At 50.9% G+C, this 27,590-nt stretch overlaps 1 protein-coding gene across 1 annotated transcript in view; it reads left to right on the top strand.

The window, feature by feature from the left end:
• The first annotated feature begins 1,085 nt into the window (after positions 1-1,085).
• JAM3 (junctional adhesion molecule 3) overlaps positions 1,086-27,590 on the top strand; it is a 31,512-nt gene continuing 5,007 nt past the window's right edge. Inside the window, exons 1-6 of the mRNA XM_032709571.1 lie at positions 1,086-1,165; positions 24,771-24,836; positions 25,636-25,749; positions 26,570-26,722; positions 26,907-27,103; positions 27,448-27,547. Coding sequence (XP_032565462.1) covers positions 1,114-1,165; positions 24,771-24,836; positions 25,636-25,749; positions 26,570-26,722; positions 26,907-27,103; positions 27,448-27,547 — 682 coding nt within the window. The 5' untranslated portion in view covers positions 1,086-1,113. The remainder of the gene's footprint in view (positions 1,166-24,770; positions 24,837-25,635; positions 25,750-26,569; positions 26,723-26,906; positions 27,104-27,447; positions 27,548-27,590) is intronic.

Genomic DNA, 27,590 nt, shown 5'->3' with positions numbered 1-27,590 from the left:
TCCCCGGCGCTCAACCAGCGGTCGGGATCGGCCCCACTCCCCACCCGCCGGGGAGCATCCCCTGTCCCGGAGTCCCACTGCCGAGATCATCCCCCCTCCCCACCCACCGAGGGTCTCACTGCCAGGATTATCCCCTTTCCCCCACTCCCGGCGGTCCCACAGGGGTCCCATTGCCGGGACCACTCCCCACCCTCTGGGAGTGCCTCGATCGGGATCATCCCCTGTCCTCACCCGCCGGGATCATCGCACTGCAGGAATCATCCCTTCTCCCCATTCCCCGGGGGTCCCACTGCCGGCATCATCCCCTCTCCCGGAGGTCCTACTGCCGGGATCATGCCCTCTCCCGGGATCCCCGTGCCGGCATCATCCCCTGTCCCGGGGTCCCACTGCCGGCATCGCGCCCTTTCCCGGGGGTCCTACTGACGGGATCATCCCCCTCTCCCGGGGGTCCTACTGACGGGATCATCCCCTCTCCCCTCTCCCGGGGTCCCACTGCCAGGATCATCCGCTCTCCCGGGGGTCCCACTATCGGGATCATGCCCTCTCCCGGGATCCCCGTGCCGGCATCATCCCCTCTCCCGGAGGTCCTACTGACGGGATCATCCCCTCTCCCGGAGGTCCCACTGCCGGGATCATCCCCTCTCCCCGGATCCCTTGCCGGCATCATCCCCTCTCCCGAGGGTCCCACTGCCGGGATCATCCCCTCTCCCCGGATCCCTTGCCGGCATCATCCCCTCTCCCGGAGGTCCCACTGCCAGGATCATCCCCTCTCCCGGGGTCCCTCTGCCGGGATCATCCCCTCTCCCGGGGTCCCACTGCCGGGATCACCCCCTTTCCCGGGGGTCCCTCTCCCGGGATCCCCGTGCCGGCACCATCCCCTGTCCCGGGGTCCCTCTGCCGGGGTCATCCCTTCTCTCCACCCGCTCGCTGCGGGTACCACCTCCATTCCCCACGCCTCTCCGCCCCTCCGGGGGTGCGGTGGGTGCGGTGGGTGCCCCCCGGGCCGGTCCCGCCCCCGGGCCGGTCCCCCCGCGGTGCCCGGGCCGGCCCCGCTCCCCCCGCCCGCGGGCCCCGGGCATTGCGCAGGCTCGGCTCGGCTCCGCACACCCCATCATGGCGCTGCGGCGGCCGGAGCTGCTCCGGCTCCTGCTCCTGCCCCTGCTCGGTGAGTACCGCCCGCCACAGCCCCCCCGGCACCGCCCCGGCACCCACCGCCCGCCGCGCCCGCGCCCCGGCCCCGGGGGATGCGCCGGCCCCGGCCCCGGCCCGGGGAAAGGGAGCAGGGATGCGCTGCCCCCGTCCCGATCCCGGGAAACGGAGGGAGGAGAGATGCGTTACCACTGTCCCGATCCCGGGAAACAGAGGGAGGAGAGATGCGTTACCACTGTCCCGATCCCAGAGAAAGAGAGGAGGGATGCGCTGCCCCAGTCCCCATCCCGGGGAAAGGGAGGAGGGATGCGCTGCCCCCGTCCCCATCCCGGAGTAACAGAGGGAGGAGAGATGTGTTGCCACCGTCCCGATCCCGGAGAAAAGAGAGGGAGAAGGGATGCGCTGCCCTGGTTGCGATCTCGGAGAAAGGGGAAAATGCGCTGCCCCGGTCGCGATCCCAGGGAAGGGAGGGAGGAGGGATGTGACCCTGGTCGCGGTCCCGGGGAAGGGATGCGCTGCCCCGATCGCTATCCCGGGGAAAGGGGTAGGTGCGCTGCCCTGGTCGCATCCTGGGGAAGGGGAGGGATGCACTGCCCCAGCTCCGTACGGGTAAGTGCGGGGAAGGATGCGCTGCCCCGACCCTCGCCCCGGGGAGCGCAGGGATGCGCTGCCTCCACCCCGGAGGGATGCAGGAGCCGTCGGGATGTGGGACGGGACGGGGCTGGCCGGCACCAAGGACCCGCGGGGAGCGTGGTGCTTCAGGGACTGTGAGACACACACACACACGCGACACAGGGGGAAACATCCCAAAACCCAGCTCAGCAAGGAGCGGGTCCAGGGCTGAGGGTGCCAGGAATGTGCAGGCTCGGCAGGCAGGCAGGGCGGACACTAGTGCCTATTCAAGACCAGGCACAGGCGCCTATTGTTCGAGGGGCCCCGCATGAATGTTTGCAGTTTTAATTGCAAAAACATTTGCTAATTCCGCTCAGGAATGAGTTTGGGCTCATTTGTTGTCTGGCTATTAATAGCTGGGGGGATGAGGAGGGGGACAGCAGCCGGTGGGCTCGCGTGTCCCTCCCCCCCTGTCCGCCCAGATGGCAGGAGGAGAAGATGGGATGGAGTGGGGTTGGGCTGACAACCAAAACACCCATAACCCGTGTACAGACTCACCAGTAGCTGTTTTGGGTCAACTCAAGGCTGAAGTGTATTGAAATATTTCAAACAGTTTATCTAAGGACAAAAACCAATTCTCCAGTGACGCCAAACAGAGCCTCCCTGGGCCTCAAATAAAGTGAGGTTTGGGCACTATTCAGCAGAACAGTCGGTGGAGGGGCGAGGAGATGACTGTGACACTCATCTGCAGTGAGGAGATGGTTGTCACGCGCCCCAGGGTCTGGTGTTCATTTGCTTTGCTGTGGTTTGTAGCAGAAGCAGTTTCAGCAGGAAAAGTCGGGAGTGCCTGATCCTGGAGCATCACACAGTTCTCTCCAGGTGCTGACTCTGGATTTGGCTTCTCCCTTTGAATGGGAAAAACGACAGACTTGGCCCAGCTTTTCCTCACAGCTGCAGGGTAGAAAGGTGCCCCGTTTCCTTCCTCTGTTACGCTCAAGTGTCCTCTTGAATCCAGCCTAGAAACTTTCCTTGAATCCTGGAAACAAACTACAGATATTTCTGAATTCCTTTAGAGAGACAATAGTTGCTACAAAACAGCCAAACACCACTAGTTTCACACGTCTGCCTGAAAACATTTATCTGGTGAGTAAACCAAGTGGTAACAGGATTTACTTTCCATCAAATTTCCAGTCAAATCAAAGTGCCTCATCCTTTACTGATTTAGATTTGGGCTCAAAAGTCCCAAAGAGTGGGCAAAAGTGAGGCTGAGAATAAAAAAGTGTGTTCCACTACACTTGACTTGAGGTGCTGAGGACACCCCATTAAGTCAGGGTCACACTGTCAGCAGTGTGTAAAATTAAATATGTACTGGAGACTGCAGGGCTGGTGCTGGATAGTGGGGTGGGAGTGTGACTGCAAGGATGTGTTTGTGCCAGCTGGCTACTTGGTGGGGGAAAAAAAAAAAGGCATAAACAGAAGCAGACAAAGCTCACAAGATGCTGAGATCCCAAGCTGTCAAACTCTGACCTGCTCTAGACTCTGAGCTGCTGCTTTGACTCCAGGTGTTGTGAGCTGGGGTTGCCTCCTCCTGTGTGTTATTGCCAGAACAAACCCTCTTCTTGATAGTGGCCTTAAAACATTGCCATAAAACGGGAACCAGTGAAGCGTGGAGCATTCAGTCCATTCCCAGCTCTAGGCACTAAAAGCATCTAAAGATTCTGCACATCAGGGAAATGCCATGGCCATAATTAAAGCAGAGGAAGCTCTCGGAGGCAGCGATGGAAAGTGGGGCTCACAGCTGATATCAGTGCTGCCTCCTACCTTGAGGTCTCCTGTTGCCACCTTCCCTGTGGAAACAAATATTTGGATTTTGAGGATTTCACGGGCTGTGGAGACCTTCCCAAAACCTCCAAATATTTCCCATTGAAAACAAAACATGCTGGTACTTTATAGCCCTCGATGGGGCGATCTGGCAAGTCCCGGGCACATTTCAGTTGTAAAGCTCATTATGTTCAAATCTCCTTTCGATTTAATTCTGAGGGTTCAGTAATATGTTGGATTTTGCAAAAGGCTTTTTAAAATCTATGGAGTAGAAGTTCTCATTTCCTTTTTATTTTTTTTTTTTATTTTTTTTAATATATGAAGTCCATCTGTCCCAGCCACCAACAACTGTTCCGAGTCAGCTGTCAGTGCCAAGAATCACTCACTGGAAATGTTGTTAGCTCTCTTGCAGTGATGATAAGTTGCTCGTTGGTATTTTCTGATGGGAAGTATTTGCAGTATTGCTTTCTTTTCAACAGGCAGTAAAAAAAAATCGGGACAAATAGCTTTGAGAGCCCTGCCAAAATCAGATGCTTAATAACATCTTCAAAAAAATTCCTGGGAAGGGCTTGGTGTTCCTATTTGGGTAAGCAGTATCTGGCATGGCCACCAAAGAGTAGTTGGATGCACATCTCCTTTACAGCTGTTGACAAAAGAACGTGACACCAGCACATTCCCTCTTGCCCTAAATACTTCTGACAATTACTTGGTTGAAGCAAGTTCAGAGAGTAAAATGTGTTTTCTTTAATGAGGAGAAAGAGCTGTGGACTGAGATGTTGCTCTGCTCGTGAACTTGGGTTCTTTTACTGTTTGTTTTCACTGTACAAGTTGAATTCTGGGTCTCTTGGCCCCGCTGCAGCTGTTTTTCAGTTATCTGTCCTCACACTGAGGATTTGCACCAGGGACACGCGTTGAGCTGCCAAAAAATCACCTAAACAAGTAAACAAAGTGGAATGAGCCGCTACATTTAGCTCCACAAACAAGGGCAAAAGCTGCTCTATGTGAGGGCTGTGCCAGTTTGCCCCTAACTTTAGTCATCTCCAAAGGGCAAAGCAGTGATTAGCCCCCACTTGCTCCTGCTTTCCTTGCAGCTTGCTTGGATTATTATTTAAGTTTCTCTTGCAAATTGGGCTGGCTGCTTTCTCATCCTCTGCCATGGGTGTTTGTGTGTTGAAGCAGAACTGGCCTCCCAGTTGTATATTTAGAGCTAATGCTTCACAGTTGATTGCATCAAGCCCTGATGATCCGGAGAAGGTTCGTGAACTCCTCACTGAGCCAGCCTGAAGTGGTGGGAGGGAGTTAGCAAAGGGAATGATTTCCACAGGCCAACAGGATCCTGAGTCCTCAAGAGTCCTTGTCTGCAAAACAAGAGTGAGTGTTGCCAGCATGCCCCTCAACAAGATAAAACCACTGCTCTGTGCAAAAAGCCGATGGCCTGCTTGGAAACTGCTGTTTATATTTAAAAAAAAAAAAAAAAAGAGATGAATTTGAGATTACAAAACTAATTAGGATAATTACATTCTCAATCTGGCTTCTCCATCGACTGGAATATGAACTGCACCATCTTTTCCCAATTGATAAGGGCTGGTTGCCTTCCCTCTGAACCCCCAGGGAGTATCATGTTTTCATGAGACACAGGATCAACACCAGATTCAACCACTAAATCTGTGCAGTGGAGGAGTGAGGGTGTGTGCAGCAAAGCCCTGAGTCAGGACATGGCCCAACCACCACTTAATGGCTTTAATTGCACTAATGAACGTTCTGGACACGGGCTGAAATTTCACCCAAAGGGCCTGGGTTGCTGCTGGGTGCAGTTCTGGCACTTGGGGCAGAGGAAATACCTGCTGGGTCACAGTTCTCCAACTCCCTGCTGGAAACGAGAGGTTTCAGTTTCAGAAAAATAAATAATAACACGAAAACTGAACTTTTTTTTGGCTGGAAAGCTCGGGTCTTTGTTTGCTTCTGACCCTGCAGAGCTCTCACACCCACAGCAAAAAAAAAACCCCTGAGATGGGAGGTGTTGTTTGGAGAGTTTAATTCTTTTCTTTTGTAGAGACTTACCAAAATACATCTGTGGGGAACTGGACAGCACTCCATGGACTTCACCAGAATGTTGGTCTCGGGGATAACCAACTCCTCACAAGCTTTTACTTCTCCTTTTAGAGGTCAAGCAGCTTCCTTGGGGAATAAAGGTTGAGGGAGGTGTATGTTGGAGGTGTTTCCTGCACAGCAATGGCCAGCTGAGGTCCTGTTAGCACTTGGGTTGCCTTCCTGAATTTCCTGCTCTGAGGAAGCTTTGTGTGGCTCCTGTGCAGGAGCTCAGCTGTCCAGCACAAGGCCTGGGAGGGCAACACCAAGACAGCTGCAGAACAGGGCTGGTGTCCTGTTCTTTAGAGCAGCATCCTAAGCCTGGCCTTTAAATTTCTTAGAAAAAAACCCCCCAACATGCAAAAAAAAGAGGTCTAGAGAGGCTGTTCCTCTGCAGATCTTCAAGCTCCTTCTCTGCTGTGTTGGGTATTGAAGGAAGTTGCTTTTGGTGCCTGTTCCAAACCAGAAAACCAGCAGAGAAAAGAGCAGCAGAGGCAGAAGCAAAGCTTGTAAATGGGAGTTGGCGAAAAAAATAAATAATAATAAAAAAAAATTAAAACAAATCATCTCAGCAATTTCCACTGCTCCTGAGAGCACAGTTGGGGCAGATTCCCATGAACTCACCTGTAAACTGCTGAGAGCTGTCAAATGGGAGTCCAGTCAACACTGGGCTGGCATTACCTAATTAAAAAGAAATGAAGCCACGTACGTGTTGTGACCTGACAGCCCACAGGTACTTCAGATAAGCTCAGAAAATTAATGGGAATTGTTCTGTCATGCAAGAATCACTTGTCACTATAAATAATACAAAGTATTGGGTCCTGTGGTGCCCTCATGGGATGGAGCACGGGGCTTAACACAGAGTCAGTTACGAGGGGAAATGAGGGGTTTTCAGAGCAGCTATAGGTGAAATTAAATTGTGTTCAGATAATGCTCAAGGTTTTCTTTTTTTTTTTTTTAAGTCATAAATCCTAGGGATTTCAGAGTTAAAGCCAGAACACGCTCTAACCTCCTCCCTTCAATGTACCTGATTATTACAACAAAAATGTAAGATCAGTGGGTTTTTAAGAGCCCTCTTAATTCAGTTGGGCACAGCTGGCTCATGTGAAGACACTGAGCTTTAAAACTGCAACGTGCCAGGGAGTTACTCTATCTTTGGCATATGGCTAAAAGGCAGCAGTTGATGATGTTCAGCAGTATTTTAAGATTATTTTTTTTTAATCACGCTATTAAAAATATATTTTGGTGGACTAGGTAAGATTTTCTGCTGAGCTGGAGAAATCCACTGAAATCTAAGGGGATTTGTTCCAATTACTAGGCTGGGTTTCTAATGCCCATGACCTCTTCAGAAAATCCCTGCCTTAATAAACTTTGGGCAATTTCTTATATAAGTGGCCAGTATTTTGCAGCGAGGACGCAGACTGGGACACTTTTCGGCCCTGTTTTGAAGGGTGGAAGGGTAATACTTGTAAAAATTCATGCCTATTGAAAGCATCTGACTTCCCTGCTCACTCCCCTGCTTGAGACACCTAATTCCCATGCCGTTTTTGACAGCCTTGCCCCCTGTATCTCAGGATTTACAGCCATGAAGTCCTTCAGTGGTTGCTGAGGGAGCGCATAAAATTCCACGCGTCCAAAGCGAGTCAGGGGTTGTGTTTCATTAGCAATACAGAATAAGGCTGGCGAGCAAGGTCATGGAGGAGAGCTGTTTGGAGAGCCAAGCTTACCTTTTAACAGAGAAATAGTGCTCAGCACAGCAGTCCTGCTTTTTATTCCCAGCAGAAAGGTTCCTGCCACTTCTCATCTCTCCGAGGTGGCTCCAGCGTTCTCTGAGACCTCGAGTGGAGGTGGTTGCACAGCAGAGGACTTAATGATTTTTGTCTGCGTGTGAATGTACAAGGCTCTGCTTGATCTTTCAGCCCAAAATCACCCACGGAGGCAGTATTTCTGTTTTGCTGGGGTGTTATCCTTGAAAAAACCCACAGGTTTAACGGATGTTGCTGCTGTTGCCTGCGTTACAGCAGCACGCGTGGTTTCTGCACACAGGGCTGTTTGCTGGGTGCTGCCAAAACAAGAAAATAAAAGAAAAAGCAAAAACTCCACACCAATTTGTGTCCTCACTCACTGAAAGCCCCCCAGAAGATTAATTCATGGCGCTGCTGGGCTGCCATAAAGATGAGCAGCATTCCTTGGAGTATGGGATGGTAATGGCTGAGTGAGCTTGAATCACAGCAGTGGAAAGAACCCCAGTGTCCACAGCAGCTCTTCCACGGACCCCAGGGTCCATTAAGGAGATTGTTGCCTGCTAATGGACTTCCTCCCGAGGCTCTGGCTGCTAACACTCTCCTGAATGATTTCCGGGAGCCTTCACAGCAGGGAAGGTGTTGCAAAGTCCTGCAGCTCTTGCTGCTTCTGTGAAATAGCTTTTTATCCCCTCGAAGGAACTTAGCAGCAGCTATTTTTAATACACATTTAAATCTTTGCTTTAATCTTATTCTTCTGTATTGATCTCTGCAGAAGCTCGAAGATAAATATTTATTTAAAACGCACCACGTTGTTTGGGGTTGGTTATTTTTAGAGCCTGGAAAACATCCGCTCTGTAGTAGTGAGGGCACCTTAGAAAGGGAAGTCCCAGCTCTGTGCTCTGGACCAGCCCTGGCTTCCCCAGCCTGTGGGAGTTCCTGGTCCTTGGAAGAGTGGGTTGTTGAGGTGTTTAGATACCAACAGCCAAGGTGGGAGGAGTAAAACATAACCCTGTAGTAGGAGTAAAACATAACCCTGTAGTAGAGTGATTGCTCTGTGCTTTGCTGGCAGGACTGGACACACATGCCATGAAGCAGGTTGGCTTCACCCACCATGGATCTCCCTGCTGATGGAGAGGCTCCTGCAGCAGAGGAGGTGCTGGTTTCCCTCCCTCTTTGGTCTTGGCTGCTCTGCTGAGGTTGCACATTGATGGAGCTGGGCTGGTTTCTCGGGGAGCAGGGAGGCAGTGGCTTATCTCCTGTCTTGTGCAGGAGCAAACAGCTCTTAGTTGGCTACAGCCTGGTCAGAGCTGAGGGGGTTACCTTTGAACTGGTGATGTGGAGATGAAAGGCAGAGTACCTTGTAATCACCTCCTGAGCCTCATGGGCTCTCCCTCGAGCAGCACTGGCTGTTTGAGTTGGTAAGCATCCTTATGGAGCTGGTGTTTTCCCTTTATTTTGGCCAGTTTTCAATATCCCATAAATAGCAGGGCAGCGTGGAGCTCTGCCTGCCAAAGCTGCCTCGTGCATGCTGGAGGGGAGGTTAAACCAGGTACTAACATCTCTCCTCTTCTGTCAGGAATCCTCTGGTGGGCCTGGCCAACACACAGCTGTCCTCACCCACGGGCACCACGTGCTCTCCCACAGCACAGGGCAAGATAAGCCCTTTGAAGTCTGTGCTGGGGCTGGCAGCAGCTTCTGAGGCACCCGGGGACCCCCCTTTCTCAGTTGCCAACTGCTCCTTGAGTTCCCCAAGCCAACAGCTGAGCTCCAGCCAGGGCTGATCAGTCTGAGGGGCTGGAGCACTGGGGCCTTGCCAGGGGACAGAGGGGACTCCAGATTCCAGTTTATTTGTGGTGCTGTATGAGCATGGGAGGATTTGGGGGCTCTTTCCCCACACGGTGCCAAGGCATCATCGTCGCCCACGAGCATCCCGCTGTTGGTCCACAATAGGGATTGTTCTCCTCTCTTGGGCAGGCTCCTGGTGTTCTGCTGCAGGCTCCTTGATCCTCCTCTCTCTGCAAATATTTGGAACAGATCCTGTTTGGCTGTTTTGACAGTTTGACTCAGCTATTAAATGACAAAGGCAAGCTGGACCCAGGTTCACCGTGATTACAAGTAGCTCTACAAAGAGGGGAGATGAGGGTCAGATTCAGACACGGTGCTCTGGGGGAGAGGTCCTGGCCTCAATGTGTAGAGCTGGAGCTGGGTTGCATGCAGCAGTTGTGCCTGCAGCATGTGAGGGGATCTCCTTCTTGGCTGTGACACTGCACAGTCCCGAGGAGAGCATGTTTTTGGAGTGACAAATATGTCATAATTCTGGCTGCTTACATATTTCCCAAGAGCTTCTCAATTCCTGGCTCATGCTCGGTCACTCCTGAGGCACACATGCCATACATCTCACATCTGCCACTCAGCTTCACGTTCTGGACGTGAGGCAAAGTCTATCTTTGCTACAAAGGCTTCCCTCTTTCCAGCTTCCTTTTGGTGTCTGTGTCCCTCATTGAGAAGCAGTAGCTCCTTCAAAGAAATGCGAGGAAGCCCATTTGCAGAATTTACAGCTGCTTCCCCAGCCTTGAGTGTCCTCCTCTTTAGGAGCAAGCTGTTAAGCATGTTCTTAAGTGGGAAGATAAGTGGTGTTATGATCCTTTCATCTTCTGGCTCAGAGCAGGCTGTAGATATCTGATAAGGGGATGACAGCAAGGAAGATGCACAGGCACCTTTGGATTTAATTCCTACTTTGCAAGGCAGTCTTGAAAGCACATCTCTGGTGGGAACACAGGCTGGGAAAATAAAGCTGGTCCTTCCCTTCTCAGCATATGTCTTTCCCTCATGTCTCTGAGGCAGATCCTCTGTGTGTGCCAGCAGAGCTGGTGCAGAGGGAGCTGGGTTCTCCATTTCTGAGCCCTCCTTCTGGTGCTGACACTCGAGGGACTTGGCTTGGCTTGTCTCTAGACACTGTTTCGGCTGGTGATTTCATTCCCACATTCCTTTTTTTTGGCAGGTTTGAGCCGTGCTTTAAACAGGGCTGCATTTGCAGTCTCACACGTGAGATGCATTCCTGGGCAAGGGGCTGGGGGACAGCACCCATCAGCTTCACGTGGGTGGGAGTCTTCAGATCACTCCTGAACAGACTGTGCATTCAGTTCCAGAATTCCTGCTTTAGTCCCCTGTCTGCTGGCTGAAACAGGTGGCAAGCACATGCCTGTAAGGGTCTGTGTTGGGGGTGGTCTTCAAGGTCAGCTGTATCCTGCCCACATTCCTGCTGGGTCCCTCCACCTCATCCTCTGGCCCAGCTGGCTCTGGGCCACCCAGCCCAGAGGTTCCTGACCACGAACACGCACTGATTGTTGGACACAAACCACTTGAAAGTGGTGTCTGTGCTGCCCAAGCCTGTGCCAGCCTGCTGCATGTTCCTCCAAGGGCAAGGGGTTGGGGCAGAACGTGTCAAAAATTCCCTGCTGCCTCAGGGCGCTCACACTGAGCATCCCACGTCCTCGGGAGAGGAGACAGCCCTTGTGCAGCTCCAGGATGTGGCAGGAGAGGTTTCTTCCACAGTAGGACTCTCCACAGTCTCTGCTGGTGGCAGTGGTGGCTGTGCAGGTGGAACTGGTGAGCTTCTGGACACGCCAGACCGAGGGACAGAGGTGAAAGTTGAGCTGCTTGAGTCAGGGAGTTCTCTGGCAGGGTTTTGGCACAGTCTGCAGGCAGATCCAGAGGAGACAGTGCCTACCTAGTGCACTGAGAAGCCCAGGTGCTGCTGTTGAGGGCTCTTCCAAGGAGCCCTGCCTAGTGCCAGGCTTTTCCGAGTGCCTGCTGCTGTTGTGTTATCAGGGACTTCTGCTCCCAGCCCTCTGCGTGGTGCCAGGTCTTTCACAGGTGAGGCTACAAACCTTCCCAAGGCAAACCCCACCTATCTGCCCCACGAGCTTTCTCTGGGGAGCTGCTGCAGCTCAGCAGGGCTGGCTTTGCCACCCCAGAGCTCTGAAGTGTGAACAGAGGCTGCAGCTCCCTCGGCCCCCAGAGCCTCTGCACCTCTGCTGTTACTCAGCACTTTTCTCTGACGGGGAATTAAGTAGGATTTCTAGGTCATTGTGGGCCTGTCAGGAGGAATCGTCTCCTGTAGACCTCATTATCAAGGCTCTTTCTGCAATGCCAGACTTCAGAACAATTGCAGCCTGGTTCCCTAAACACTGACTAATGAGACAGAGCTGTTAGCAGCAGTTTGCTAAATAAAGGCTGTTTCTGCCTGAGACAGAATAAAGCCAGACCGGATTTTCTTAGCTGTCTCTCACACAGAAGGTATTTCAAAGGACCCTTATTAAAATAATGAGCTAGATCTTGCTCTTGTGGTGGCTGCATGGGGTCAGTGCTTGATGCTAGTGCCAGATGCTTCCCCACAGCAGTGGCTTCAAGTAACTTGTGCTCAAGAAACCTAAAAACCTCTCCAGCTCCCTTGGTTTCAAGGTATTTTGAGCATTTCCCTGAGCTCCTGTGCCTTGGTCCTGCTGTGATAGTGACCTGCTGCCTCTTGGTGGTCAAGCTGACCTTGGGTGCCTCAGGAAGATACTTTTTGATCTCCAGGTTGTAGCAGAGCTTGCTCAGCATTCATGGAGATGGGTTTGGAATGGCAAGGGATCCAGCACTCAGAACGGGAGGGACAAGTGGGACAAGTGTATGGCAGCTTTTGAAAGGAGCTGGAGGTTTGCAGCTTGCTCAGGTGAGAGCAGAAGGGATGTAGCCCCCCCCTGGGTAGCGTGAAGCCAGGTAACTTCTGCTCATGTTCCTGTAATGAGATTTTTCATCCTGCCTCTCCTCTTATCATCAGAAGGCCCTGGATTAGAGATAAACTCCGAAGCATGATGGGATGGGTCCTTGCCTCTGGCTGGAGCAGGCACAGAAGAGCTGGGGATTATTACTTGGCCAGTTTGCAGGTTTGTTTGAAGGGGTGCTTTGATGTAGCAATGGGACTCCGTGGAAGGCAAACGGTGTCTAGACAGGTTTTTCCTCACTCACTGTTGTTATCTCTGAAGCAGCAGAAGTGTTGCCAAACAGGCTGAATGGCTCCAGAAGCAGAGCTATTTCTAGAAAGATGGAATGTGATTTTTCAGGAGAATCCAAAGGAGCTCTTGCTGGATCCTCATCGAACCTCCAGCTGGATCCTCATCGAACCTCCCGCAGGTGGAACTGCTCCTCTCTGTGCTCCAGGCACTGCCTGGGTCAGTTAATTGCAGGTAGATGCTCCTAAGAGTGAGCAAGCGGAGGTCAAGGAGGTGGCTGATGGGTTTCCAGGTGAGCTGGTACGGCAGAGAGGTCCAGGAGATGTGCACTGAGCAGTGCCATGGCTGGCGGGTCGGGAATCCAGTGTGGCAGTCGATTTTGGCAGCACTACCACGCTGAAAAAAAGATGCCCTTGGTTTGGCAAGCTGGAGGCTGCCAGGACTTGCCCAGCAGATCTGGCCTGTGTGCCCAGTGACAACTGCAGCCAGTGGTTCAGTGGCACTGGGAGGGAAAGCAAAGGCAGGCCGGGATCTAGAGAGTTGTCGCTGGCTGGCAAGCCCTGCTCTCAGTGCTGTCTCAGCTCTGATCTGCCATCTCCCCCGGGCTGTTTGGGAGGGGAAGTGGAGACTGGATTCAAATGCCTATTGTCTGTCCTTCAGCTGGGAGCAGAGCCAGCAGAGAGAGCGGTGCTGGCAGCATCTGATACAGGGGGCAGATGTGAGGGGAACATACTCATCCGTGAAATGCTGGCACTGGGATTTTCAGAGGAGCCTCAAAGGTTAAGTGCCATGTGTTGGAATGTGTACATGGAGGTCAAGAGAGGAATCCGGGGCTCCTGGGATTCCTGCAGGGCTTGGGGAAGCTTTTTGAAGGCAGCTCTTGCCACTGGGACAAGCCCTTGTGTGGCATCTGTCAAGGTTCCTGCTGTCCTGGGCCCCATTTGTTTAAGCGTGGTCGGGCAAAGCCACACCGTGCCAGGTCTGATCTCACCTGGGGGCCTTCAGGGGTGCTCAGGTGAGCTCAGCCTGGCTCCCCACTCCTGGAGGCAGCTGCCAAGCCTTCTCCAAGCAGGAGCTGAGAGCAGAGTGTTTCCTGACCCTGCCAAAGGAGGGCTCGGCCACAGGTTTCAAGCTGAGCTGGAAACTTGGCGCTGAGGCGCAGAGCAGCAAAGAGCCCAGCTTGCTCCTCTGTGTCAGGGTTGGCTTCTGTACTGCTGTGGGGAGTGCAAATATGTTCCCAATCTGTTTGCTTCACTGACATGACTCCAAGACACGCAGGGAACAGATACACTGACCAAGAAGGGGCCATTGTTAGAGGGACCTTCCTGACTGTGGCTCTGCTGTACCCGGCGCTGCTCGACTTCATCCCCGGCATCCAGAGGGCTTGATCCTCCTGGGGATCCCAGCTTGAACTACACATTAGCACAGACAAGCCAAGGGTTTGTTCCTGTTTTACTCAATTTGTCCACCCGTGTGCCCTGATCTGGCCTTTTTGATTTACATGCTGATCTCTGGCAGGCAGGTATTAAATCAGGCCGTAGATAAAAGCAGTTACAAGCGTTGCTTCCCTGAGAACCACCCCAGACATCCACTGACACATTGCTAATTGCACCCAGGCAGACAGATAACTCCCTGTGCTGGAGGCTCAGGAGCCAGGGGAGGGAGGGATGGGCTGATGGATAGGTTGGGGTTTTGGCTAAGGAGGGATAAAGGCCCCAAGAAAAGCAGAGAAGAGGAAGGGAGTTACCTCATTTGTTTCCAGCAGCCAAGGCAGGGTTGTCCTCTGAGAGGTATTTCCTTAAGCTTTATACAGTCCGAATTTAGTTGCAACTTTTATGAACAATAAAGGCTTCCATGGTTTCCTTGGAGGAGCTGGAATGAATCCAAATAGATTGCAGTGCTGAGAAGCAGATCCTGTTATTAATATCAGCCTAATCATTTCTTTCCATCTCCTTCCCACCTTTTTTCCCATTCACATTCCTAAAGCCTTCAGCCAAGTTACCAAGTCCAGTCTGCCCCCTTCTTCAGCTGTTTCTGACTCTGCAGGCCAGATTGCAGCCTCCCCTGGCTTTTTAGGGTCTGTGAGGGTATTTAATATACCTGCACCAGGCTGGGATGGGGACTGTCCCCCATTCCTCAGGAGAGACCTGGCAGCGTGACACAAAGCCCCCAAAGCTGGCAGGACAGTGGAGCAGAGCTGAGCTTAACTGGGGACCAGCATGTGCTGCTGGGCCTGTGTCTCTCTGGGAAAAGGGCCTCTGACCAGGACTCGACTGGGAGCATTCGGCTGAGAAAATTCTCTGCTAAAAATAGCAGCAGATGATGTTTAAAGAGGAAAACAAGTCAGGGTCTGGGAGAAGTTAGTTCCCAGATACGTGGCTAATTCAACTCCCCCAGGACAAGCAATCTCTTAACCCCTCCGTGCCAAGGCTCGTTTCTGCTCCATTAAACAAGCTTGCCTTGGTCAGGAATCCAGGCTGGGACAAGCCAGGCTGGGTTTTGTCCTCACTCTTTTCTCTGACTCCTCTCCCTCTTCCCCTGCTCATTTATGCCAGCATCTCCCTAATAGCTCTCTGTGTCAACCCTTTTCATCTTTATCTGTCTGTGCCTTCGTTTGGGCTCCCTTTAATTCCCCGATGCACTTCCCAAGAAAATAATCTCCTCTGAACCCTGCGGCGCTTCTCCCCGCGCAGGTTTGCGGCGCAGCCTGAAGTTAACAAGGTAAGTCTTCTCAGATCTGCTCGTGTGATTCGGGGCTGCCCCCAAAATCACGTCTCCCCCCCAGCTCACACGTCTCCAGGATGCTTTTTTTTCCCTCCCCCCCCCCCCGGTAGAGCCGCATCCTTTGTTCTGACGGATTCGCTGCAGAGCTTCAAAGCTGCCTCACAGAGGCAGGGCCCCACCTCTCCAGCCTGGAATGACGGCAGTGGAATCACAGGCTCTTGGTCTCACACGCTCACAGGCAGATGTGAATGTTCCCTCGGTGCCTGCAGCCAGCCCCTCGCAGCGTTCATTTGTACATGTTTTGTGCGGCGCATTAGCGAGACAATCGCGGTTTATACCTGGGGCTAGAATTACACACACGCAGAAAAGGACAGAAATTATACTGTAAAATTGGAGGAAATGTTCTTAAAACGAGAGCTGCTTTCGGTCTTGTCATAAATGATTTCTCTGTGTGCTTGCTCACGCCCTCTCCTGTTCCCTTCTCCAGCCTACTCTCGGCTCTTGGCTCTGCTGGCTGCTGCTCTCTTCCCAACTCCCATTTTCCACAGGAAGATGACATGGTTGGGTCCCCGATAAGCAGAACTTCAGATCCGTGTTTTGCTGGTCAAGCTATAGGCTGGAGGAGAAGGGAGGATCAGGAGATTAGAGTCACAGACAGAGGAATAGAGGATTAGAGGCTAAACCCCTCCAAGTCTCTGTATTGATGGTTGGGACACAGCCAGGCTCTGAGGAGCACTGCAAAGCCTGGAGCTGATAGCATATCCTCTTAGTTCCTGTCTTTGCATTGCAGGCAGCTTTTGAGATATGTGTCCTCATCAAAAGCCAGGGTCAGGCAGGTACCAGGCATCCCAGCTCCTGGGGAAGTCAAGTACCTGCTGAGATCAAGTCTGTGCGTTGGCTGGCGCGGAGCCTGGAAAACGTCACCCTGGCTTATGAGATTCTCAGCAATCCTTGAGTCAAATTCCCACACAAGACAAAAATAAAGGAACTTGCCCCTTTTCCCATTGCAGCTCGTTCTGTGTCCCTGATCCTGGCCATAGATCCCTGTCATGTCTCACTGACCCTGCTCTGTCCTGGAGACATCCCTCAGCATCTGTGGGCTGCAAGGAGAGTCCTGCTGGGAGGGAGGGAGGGGACGGGGGGGAGGACCATTGCCCCTGGCTCTTGTGACAGTTATCTGCTGGTTCCCTCCCACTTTGCACTAATTTGGTATCAGCATCTGCCACTTTGGGGAGGAAGGGGACTTGCTGAAGTGAGAAATAACGTAGGATGTGCCTGCATGGCAGTTCTTGGGGCTGGGAAACAATGGAAGGCAAGTGGGAATAGGTAGGAAGGGTTGGTTTCAAATCTGCCCTTTGCAAAAATTCCCACTTCTCTTCAGTGCTCACTATCTTTGTTCCTGGGATTTGCTGTTGCAAGGCACTCTCATCTGGTAAACAGGTCACACAGAATGGCATATCCACTGCTGGCTGAGATAGCATGTTCCTTGCTCTTCCTGGCTTTCATTCCTCAGTTTTTTCCTCTAGTGAACTGGAACTGTACATCCTCACTGAGTTACAGGGGACACTGAATTTGAAGGGATCGAGGCTCAGCTGAGAAATGTGCAGCACTTGGACAGATGAAGATGATCATGGGGACAGGTTCCTCAGGGTTCCAGGGGCCCATCCAGCTGTACCCCTTGGGTTTTCATGCCCTAAAGCAGAGGTGGGGATGAGTTCACCTCCTGGGATCCCCTCATGTCCCATTTTCTGTGACTGCCCTGATTTTCATGGTACTTGTTGGCTGTGAGCCAGCCCAGGTTGAAGGTGTAATTACACTGTCCCTTTGTTAATGAAAATGGCCAGACCAGTGCTCAGCACAGTGTGACTGGTTTGATACGTTCCTGGTCAAGTAATCTGTATTTCTCATCTGGTTTTTGCCAAAACCTTGGTGCAGCTGTAATTAGAAGCTCTCCTGCCTGATGGCCATCCCTCAGAGCCACCCAGCAAGGCCACCTGCCCTTGTTTTTTCCTCCTGGAGGGTCAGCCTAGCACTGGAAGCCCAAGTCATCTGTGTAAGGGGCTTGACCTCAGAGGCCAGCAAGGCATAAGAAATTATCTGGGCAGGACTTAATCCCCTGGTCAGTGGTATCTAATGCAACACAGAAGCTCCATGCCCTGTTCCCTGTTGCTTACACAAGGAAAACAAGACTTCAGTTCAGCCTCATGTTTTTTGGGTTTTTTGTTTTGTTTTGGTTTGGTTTTTTTTGAATGGGAGAAGTAATTCAGCAATGCAAGGGCTGGTAGTAACAGCCTCATTTATGCACAGTTTTCTTATTCATGCTTCCTTTCTGGTCCCTTTCCATTACCCTTCATCCCAGATTTTCAGGGCCAAATTCTAACTCTTTCCATCTTCTCTTAGATCTGAAGATGGCCTGAAATATATTCCAGAAGGCGATGCAATCTGACATGCTGGAAACTCTCTAGCTCTTGCTGCTTCCATCTTAATCTCTTTTAAGTATTAGGCATTAGTCATCCACACAAATATTGCTTCCTTCCCGTCTTGCATGTACAGTCAGTCCTTTCCAGGAGAAGAGCCAGAAACCAGGGGATGAGCTTGGGAAAACAGGAGAGATAGGACCAGATATTCACGGATTAAGGTGTTGGGCAAGGCTTGTGCATCCACATCTGCAAAATATTAAATGTCCATCTTCTCCTTGATGGCAATAGATCCCTTAGTGGAGCTCGTGTCTCCAGCCACGTCTGTTGGGACAGGTGAAAACCTGTTTGAATGAAATGGGATCAGTGTGCTAAGCCCTTCAGCCTGGGAGCTTTCTGCTCAGGTTGCCAGCCACCAGCTCACCTCTGCTCCCTCCTAAAACATCTGTGCCCCCCTGAGGAGGGCAGAGCACAAGAACATGCTGGAGGACGAGGTCCAAGCTCAGTGGGTCCAGCCAAGAGCTCAAACTTGGGCTAAGACCATAACTTTGAGCTCTGCCTGCTCATCCAGCTCTGCAGCACGGCTCAGGGTGTCTCCTCCTAGCCTGGGCCTAAGGATTTGCTGAGTGGGTGGCGTGCAGATCTGATCCTGAGAACAGGCTGTGTTGTTTCTGTGAGGGTGTAGATGTGTAGGACCTTAATACCTGATCTCTAACCACGCTGCAATGCCCTGAGCACAACAGCAAGCAGAGGTTGTGAAACTCTTACCTCCAGAAGCCCTGATCAGATGGTGATTTGAGACAGTCTGTCTGCAGCTGCATCCCAACGTGATGAAACCAAGCTTGGGGAAACCATCAGAAAGCTCTGTGTGGTCTTCACAGGCAACACCCACGCTTCCCTCCCTGCACGGGAGAGAGGGGGAGTGTTTGGCTGCAGAGGAGGCTGTTTGCAGAGAGGCTTTTGTCCTAAGAGGGCTCCAAATCTCCTCAGTACCAACCTGTTTCACTCCCGAGGGTGGGTGTGCTCTGCTGTCTGATTAGGAGGTAGAACAGTAAATCCAGACAAAAAGAAAATGAAAGAAGAAAAGAAGGAGAGGGAAAGAAAAGGGAAGGAGGAAAAAAAAAGACTGTGTGCATGGCCTGGGTGCTAATGAGCCTTCTCTGCAGCAAATACAGTCAGACTGGTCTTTAAGGTCCCAGTTTAGGTCAGGAGATTTAAATCAGGAGATTTAAGCAAGTTAAGATTTCGTTCCAGAACTGCACATACTCTATTTGAAAGTCAGGCATCTCCTCACCTTCTCTGCTGGTGAGCAGGACGAGAGCGAATTAAGAGCAAAATCCCAAATTACATCTTCAGATGAACACAAATGCTTGACAGTCCTCCACACAACTTCGTCCTGTGGGCTCCTGGTCCTACTGAGACCACCAGACCCTTGTGATCAGCATTTCAGAAGAGAGGGCCACCGGCCAGCTACCTAAGAGAGGAGGAAAGCAGAAGCCTGGACCACGTGGAATGCCAAAGCCTGCTCTGTAACGTTCCATTTTTCCTTCTCTGGGTTAATTATGCCTCATGCTCCCTGCCCAGGCAGGCACATCTCCCCTGTTTGGAGCTGGCACCCTTTTAGCTGAGCGGTACAAGCCCTGCATCTAAAATAAGCCCCACTGCTTTATGATAGCTGGTAAAAATAAAGCTTTACCAGCACAAGCAGCTATAACAGCACAGAGGATTTACGACTGAGTGGGTTTTTTCCAGGGTGGGCTGGCCACAGTCTGGTGATGGCCTTTTTATAACCGTTATCAGCTCCCACACAGACCAGGTCCATCTGTTACTTAATTTGGACGGAGACACTCCTAAGCTTTTGTTCACTAATCACTCGCTGCACATCTACATTGTTCTCCAGCAGGGCAGCCCACCCCGGAGTCAGGCTTGGCTTGCTGATCTCAGGGACACACCGTGGAAAAATGGAATAAAAAAGGCATGCAGCTCGCTCAGGTCACTGGACCAGCTCCCTTCTCTCAGCTTCAAGGGGCTTTGAACCTGCCACTTGGGTGCCAGAGCAAACATGCAACCAGCTCCTGGGACTGGAAGTTAAGACTGAGCGCTACAAAAGGTTTATGCACCCTTTATAAATCCAGTCTTTATGTATCACAAGTACGTTTAAGTCCCTTGAGCTATTCTTGAAGCTCCAAAGACCAGACAAAAAAAATCCCCAAAAATATAACCAAAAAATGCCAAACACACTGGTCTCTCATTCCTGTGCCATGCTGTGTTGTCTGCCCTGCACCACCTGGCACAAGTTGCATTGTGTGATCACAGAGAGACACACTGGGGATAGAGAGGAGGGGGGATAAAGAGCCTGGAGCACTGGGAGACAAAAGGATGGATATTTCGAGGCAGATGGTCAGATGTTCCTGAAAGGGCTTATGGTGATTTCCTCAAAATAAGCTTCGGGCAGAAACCCGGCCTCCCCCTTCCTTGTCTTACCCAGCCCAGCTCTGCGTGGCTTCCTCCACTCTTCCTCTGGGGTTTTCCCCCACATTTCACCATCAGCTTCCTCCCTGCACACACACACAAGCCCTGGGAGGCAGGGACAGTGCTGGGGTCTGCTGTCCCTCACAGCTCTCCTGCCTGGGCTGGCCTTGTCCCCACCACTCCCAGGGTGGGGATGGATGCTCCAGGGGCACCTCCAGACTGGCAGCCAACAACGTGCTGACGTGCAGAGGGTTCAGCTGACATGTTTTAACACCTAACAACATATCACTCACTCAGTAGCTCTCCTGCTACACTGAGTAACCACCCGGAGAGCCAAGATGCTTAACAAGGCATGTGGTTTATCGCAGCATTCCCACATGGCTTAGACACGCTTTGAATTGCAAATCAACCAAGGGCTTAGTGATGATGGACACCTCAAGCAAGGCATATTTTTGTTGGTTTAGTGGGCAGGTGTTTAAATACAGCTGCGTGGTTTTTGTACTGTTTGTGCCTGACAGTGCATTAACTAAAATTACCGTATCAGATAACCGCGATATCGAGCGATGCTGCAGCACAGACTGTTGGCAGCAACTCATCCCAACTGTTTCCTGGTCATCCTTTTACTTTGCCTGCAATTCTTCAGGAACACTTCACCCCCTCTTCAAGTTTCTGCCTGGAGTTTTCAAGCAGAGACGGGGATGGAAGGAGATGGAAGGTCAGGCTTGGCTTTGAACAGTTCAGAGAGAGGAGATTTAACACATCAAGTTGTCTATAAAGCTGCCTTTTTTTTTTTTGGTATAGCATTTTAAAATGATTCAGATAACATGAGTCACAGTAACAAGCCTGGGCTGGATCTCTTTAGATGAAAAAAAAAAGTGCCATAAGAAAATGCTATAGACTTCACTGCCTTGTCCTGGATTCTATTTTGGAGGACTGATGACATTTGGGATTCGACCATATGTCTGGCTGATTCTGTAGCACATACAGATCTGGTAGGTATTCAGGAGTGCAGAACATACAGATCTGGTAGGATTTGGGAGATGCAGCACACAGAGATCTGGTGGGAATTGGGAGATGCAGCACATACAGATCTGGTAGGAATTCAGGGATATTGAACATACGGATCTGGGAGGAATTCAGGGATGTAGAACACAGAGATCTGGTAGGTGCCTCTGCTGTGACACATATGCTGCTCTGGAACGGGAATTCATGGCTATTCCTGCTGTTCTCCAAACCCTGGGTGCCTTTGAAGTGAGATTTACATAACACCAAACCCTTGCTGCTTATTTGCACTGGGCTGAAAGAGGCCTAAAGGAACACCTTTGGAACACTCCTTTTAAAAGGATGATTTAGCACTCAAAACAAAGCAACCCTTAAGTGTGGTCACGAAGGGACAGCCCTTGCCCACAGCAGGGAAATGTGACAGAGCAGGGATCACCCTGGCACTGATTTACAGCCATCTGGGGAGCACTGGCTTGGTGAAGATTCCTGCAGCTCCAGGGAGACTGGAGAACAAGGCATACCCAAAAGTAATGCTAAGAAGAGCTATTAAGGCACTCTGCCCCTGCTCTGCAGTCTGTATGGTCACTTGAGGTTTGTGTTTTGGTTTGCTGTCGCCTTCTTGTAATTTAGAACATGCTACTTGCAGCATTCTGCCACAGAGAGGAGAATAAATCTGTCTTAGCAGTGATTTAAGCAGCCACATTGATCTCTGCCCACGGTCAATACACGTAATAATGTCAGAACCTCTCACACAGTCTCCAAGGACTCAGCTTCTGCCTTAAAATTTGTTGTCATCCTGCTTCGTGCCTGAGGGATAGACCTGAATCTCTTGTGTTTAGTGGGTGAGAAAAAGCCTGCTGTGAACAATTTCTGAGCAGTGAGATGGGGCTGGAGCTGATGGAGTCCCACTGTCTTGGAGTGAACATTTGTGGAGTCATAACTCCCTCAGAGCAGCACAACAGTGTGGTTTTGCCATCCCCTCCTACAACTGAGCTGATATTGTAGCTGCAGCAGATGTACCTCAGCAGGACTGTTATCATGATGTCTCTTTGATGGGGCACCATTTTTCTGAAAAATTATGTTGTGTAAGCAAGAATCCATAACAAAACCCAAACTGGTACAAGTTTCCTTTAAGGATCGAGGAACCCTTTCCCCCTCCTTCTTTCTCTAGTTTTTCCAAGAGGAAGATATACAGGGTAGCACTGACCAGGTAGATGCTGTGGAAGGTGCCTTCTGTGGCTCTTCAGGTGCTCTGCAGATTTTGGAAGGGTCCCATCACTTGGGAATTGTTTCCATAACTCAGTTCCCTGATGGTGCTGTCTCTGAAGAAAGCAGAGCACACAGCTTCCCCCTTTTTGAAAGCTGAGCCAAATTCCTTATTAGAGCCACCTGTCCTGAGCAGGAGGCCAACCAGCATCTCCTCAGATCAGCTGAGTGCTCAGAGCTGGGCTCTCCATTAATTCTCTCTTGGTTCCAGAAGCAGGAACAGCAGAGGCCACCGAATGCCTTGTCTGTATGAAGATCCCTACGTTGTTGTTAAAAATATGCCCAAAGATTTCAAAAGGGTTTTCCCAAAAGTCTTATCTTCTGGGACTAAGTACTCCCAGTGCTCTGGGGGTGTGCTGGGATAAGTGAAATCTGTCCATGCTCTCCAGGGAGCAAAGCAAGGATCACAGACAGAACACCTGAGAGGATCAAAGGGCTTCTTGCAAGAGCATGTAGTGACAGGACAAGGGGGAATGGATTCAAACTGAGAGAGAACAGGTTTAGGTGGGATGTTGTGAAGGAATTCTTCCCTGTGAGGGTGGGGAGGCCCTGGCACAGGTTGCCCAGAGAAGCTGTGGCTGCCCCATCCCTGGAAGTGTCCAAGGCCAGGTTGGACGGGGCTTGGAGCAACCTGGGCTGGTGGGAGGTGTCCCTGCCCATGGCAGGGGGTGGAATGAGATGAGCTCTAAGGTACCTTCCAACCCAAACAATTCCATGATTCTGTGATGAACAGAGACTTCTCCCAAATATCTACATTAAAGTCCAGGCCACAGTCCAGAGCACTGTCATTTTAGCTCAATATTGGATTAATCCCAAATGCTGCATGACTGTCTCCAGTGCAGAAAAGGGAAGGGTGGAAAGGTCCTGCTAAGAGCAGTTTTGGCCGGGCCAACTATTAGTTTGCATCAGCCAGTGGCTTTTGTGTGAGTAACAATGATTTTTGTACACAAAGGCAGCTTCTAAACCTTGCCAAACTTCAGCTCTCCCTGGTGGTCTTCGGGGTATCAGCACCGGGGCTCCGAGGGAAGCAAACAATGAGGGGCAGGAATCAGCAGGGAACATTTCAAAATTCCTGGAAGGATTTTAGGTGTTTAAGGCCTTCAATCTTTCAGTGGGAGTGCCTGTGCAGCTCTTGAATGTTTCTCAGACTGCTGCCTTGCTCTCTTAGACTGAGCCACTCCACCAGAGGTGTTTCTCCCCTGCATTGTCAGGGTCTCTCTCCAAAAGCTTCCCACCCTGAAAGCCAGCAGAGGAATTTCCACCTATTTGTCACGATGCTGAAGATCATTTCTCTCTCCACATCTCACTTCAGCTGCCTTTCCTGCTTTCTATTCATGCTTGTTATGATGTTTTACTCTGCCTAAGACAGTCCAAACCTTTAGCTGCATCTCTGGTCACTGAGGCACCAGTTCCCATCATCTTTAACCTGCTGTGTGATCGATGCCCAGCCAGGTCATTGGGCATCCATCCATCCTTTCCACGAGCCTCTGATGGGCTTTGGCACAGCAAAGCTGCACAAGGGGCCACGGCAGACCCCTGCAGCTGATTATTTTGGCACTAATTAAGGTGTGTGTCCTCCTCCTGTATGAGACAGGGCTTGGGAGCAGCGTGATTTGTGAACACCAGAGCCTGACTGAGAGGCTTTGCAACAGCCAGAACACCCAGACCCAAAATATCCTCTGTGATGAAGGTGTTTGGTTCACTTTCTTCCTCCTGTGCCACGCCAGGCACTCCCGGCTTGTTTCCTTCTCCCTCCAGGGAGCTGTTGGTGAGTTGGGTATCCAGTAGAATATGAGTGTTGTTGGTACCTGCTCTGATGGAATGAACAACAGAAGGGGCATGGGAGGCAGATTTTTCAAAACAAAATAACACATGAAGGAGGGAAAATGACTGGATTAATTGGGAACACATTGGTGCTCAGAGCAAGAAGGGAACAAGCAAGCTGGTGGTACAAAGAGTCTCACAGCTGAACTCCTGTCTTCTCCTTTCATGATTTATTACCTCATATTTTACATTACCACACTTAAAACCCTTCAGATGTCATCAGCATGTGTTATGGGCCAGGCCTGGCACTTTCCATTTCCAGGCACTGACCAGATCTCTGGAGGTTGCTCTGCTTCCTCCCTTTTCCTGACCATCAAATTCATTTGCAAAATAAAGACTTTCACTCCTGCATTATCAGAGTTCTTTTACCATCTAAATAAACACAAGGCACAAGGAAATGGCTCATGCTGTCACTGCTTTTGTGCCATTATTAATCCTCCTCTTTAATTGCTACTTCTAACAATTATATTTTCCTGTATTTACACCACAACTCCTAAATAAACTTAGTCCTGCTGGAGCGGTGTTAGTAGCCAGGAAAAGGTTTTATCTGGGGAAGCCAGCCCTCAGAGATGATTTCTCAGCAGGCAGCATGTTTCTAGCTGGGTGACTTATGAGCTGTGCTATTTCTTATTACCTTCTGTTTGGTTTTCCAGGCTGCAGACTCTTGGCTGTGGAGCTGATATCCAGCAACACCCAGCCCGTGGTGCAGGAATTCCAGAGTGAGTGGCTGTGCTGCCTGTGGGGATTTGCACCAGGCCAAAGAATCGGGGAAAATTCTTATTGGTATTTGGGTTCTTGTGGGAGGCAGGACCACGAGAGCCTGGGATTCAGAGAAGTGCCTAAGAACATGTCTTTGTTTCACCCTGTTTAAAATGGTTTATTGAGGCCCCCTGCGAGCCATTGGCATTGCCAAGTGTCTGCCTAAGTGCTTTGTTGAACTGGATCCCAAAAGAAGGAAAAGCAGTTGCCTTGCAATTAATACACTGAAGAGGGAGTCGGGAGATTTGTATTTTATCTTGGTCCTCTTAAACCTGCACTGGGATTCTGGGAAGCCACCTCTCGTGCCCTGTTCTGTACAGATGAGATGCCGGTGCCAGCTTCAAAGGGGAGGGTGTTTTCTGGATTTATCCCCAGGAATCATGGTCTCAGTGCATCACCAGACACTGCCCAGGGAGATTGTGCCTCCCTGACTCACACTGCAGCTCAGAGCAGCAGCAGGACAGTGCTGTGGGCTCACCCTGTCATCAGGGCTTGTTTGCCATAAGTCACAGCCTGCAGGGAACAGTGTGTTCATTCCTCTCCATAGCTGATAGCTGCTTGACTATTATTTTTGCTGGCCAAAATCCATCTTCCCCAATAGCTCCTGGAACCCAGCAGTGTTTCTGTTTGTCAGATGAAAGGGAAGGCTCTGCTTTGTGGGCAGCATCTCCTAATAAAACACTGAGTGAGGCTGCCTAAAGCAGAGCAAAAATACAGCTGCTTCCTATTAATCTGTATTCCCATTATTTCTCCTGCTAGGTGTTGAGCTGTCCTGCATCATTAAATCCACTGTGACGCCAGATCCCAGGATCGAGTGGAAGAAAATCCGAGACGGAGAAACCTCTTACGTGTTTTTTGACAATAAAATGCAGGGTATGAAGATTCTTTGCTCTTAGATTTCTAAAACAGCCCCAGAAGCAGCACAGTGGAGAACAAACAAGGCTGTGAAAGGCAGGAGCTCTGGCTGTCTTGCTGCTTTCTTCTGGAACAGAGTCCAGCAGTCAAAGTGCAGGATGGAGAGGGAGCAGGATGTTCTTTCCTCCCTGCCCTCATTATTGACAGGTCACAGTAGGGAGCCACAAAGAGCTGGAGAAGGTAAAAGATACTTTTTGGGTAGGAAAGCAAATGCTGCAGCTTCCCTCGTGCAGAGCCTGCTGGGCCCTGCGTGGTCACTGGGTGTCTGAGCTCTCAGGAGCAGGCACTGACCCCTCCTGTCTTTCCCTGTGACATCCAAGGGCTCCACCTGCCCTTCAGAAGGGATGTGTGTGTTGAGCTGCCACTGCTGAGGCAGCACAGGGCTCTGCAGCGTCCTGGGAGCACGAGATTAGAAGCAAACTCCTTGGCTCGATAGGAAAAATCCAATGCCAGTAGGGCCTGACTCCATCTGGAATGACTCCAGCACTTTAGATGGGACCAACAGCCACATCCAAATGAATCTTCCAAAGGAGACAAGGCCTGAGGCTGTCTTGGAAGTTGGATTTTGCCACTCTTTGTGAGATTTGGAATGGTGCTTTCCAGTCCATCCTCTTCCACAGTTGGCAGCATTGCTTTCCTTTGTGGCCTTTCAAGCATCAAGTTCCTTTTAGGTTGTTCCCTTGACTCCAGAGTCGAAGTTCAACCTCCTAATTTATATGCCCAAAACGAGCCTGTGTGACTTCCCTTGGTTTCTTCCTCTCTCTTTCCTCTGTATCAGGAGACTTTGCGACCCGGGCAGAGATCCTGAGCCGGACATCCCTGGTGATCAAGAACACCACCCGCATGGACACGGCCACGTACCGCTGCGAGGTGGCAGCACCCTCTGACACCAAAAGCATCGACGAGATCAACATCCAGCTCACGGTCCAAGGTACCACACCCACCCCAGACACCTCTGCAAGAGGGACCAGAAGGGGCCGTGGGTCTCTCCAGTGTCCAAACTGCAAATAACAGAAAGTTTTGGCGCTTCCTTGGCACGGTTACGGAAAGTAGGTCAGAAATGACTTAGTTCTGCTCAGCCCAGTGCCATTCACCTGCTTTGTGTCGCCCCACAGTGAAACCCATGACTCCCAGATGCACTGTGCCTAAAGCTGTACCTGTTGGCAAGTCAGCCTCTCTTCACTGCCACGAGAATGAAGGTTTCCCAAAGTCCACTTACAGCTGGTACCGCAACAGCGAACCTTTGTCACCCGACACGAAAGCCAAACCCCACAACTCCTCCTACACCCTGAACCCCGCCACAGGCACTCTGGTAATGCCCTGACTGACGTCATCAAGGCTTGTTTTGCTGGATAGGTTATTTTTAAGGTCGATTATAAAAGAAAAGAAAACATTGCCTGGCTTTCGAGGAAGGAATAATTTGAAGGTGGTGAGGTGGTCTAGGATCTGGGTGAGGTGGGAAAGGGAAGACTGATGGAAGGACATCCTGGTCCATTGATTCTGATCACTGCTGATGCCACTTACCTGTTTAGAAAGAGGGAGGATGTCTCACCACGAAGCTCAGGAGAAATGCATTTTTAGATATGTTTTTATGCCCTCACAGTGCTTTGTTTCTCATGTCCTGCTCCCTTCCCTTGATCCTTTTCTCCTTGGCAGGTTTTCCACGCAGTGCACAAAGGTGACACAGGACGTTACTTCTGCATAGCAACAAATGATGCTGGCTTTGCCAAGTGTGAGGAGCAGGAGATGGAAGTCTGTGAGTGGGCTCTACGTACAATTTTCATCAGTGCTGGTTGATA

Source organism: Chiroxiphia lanceolata, chromosome 23 (genome assembly GCF_009829145.1).
Source record: "Chiroxiphia lanceolata isolate bChiLan1 chromosome 23, bChiLan1.pri, whole genome shotgun sequence".
NCBI lineage: Eukaryota > Metazoa > Chordata > Aves > Passeriformes > Pipridae > Chiroxiphia > Chiroxiphia lanceolata.
This window is presented reverse-complemented; position numbering and strand designations above follow the sequence as displayed.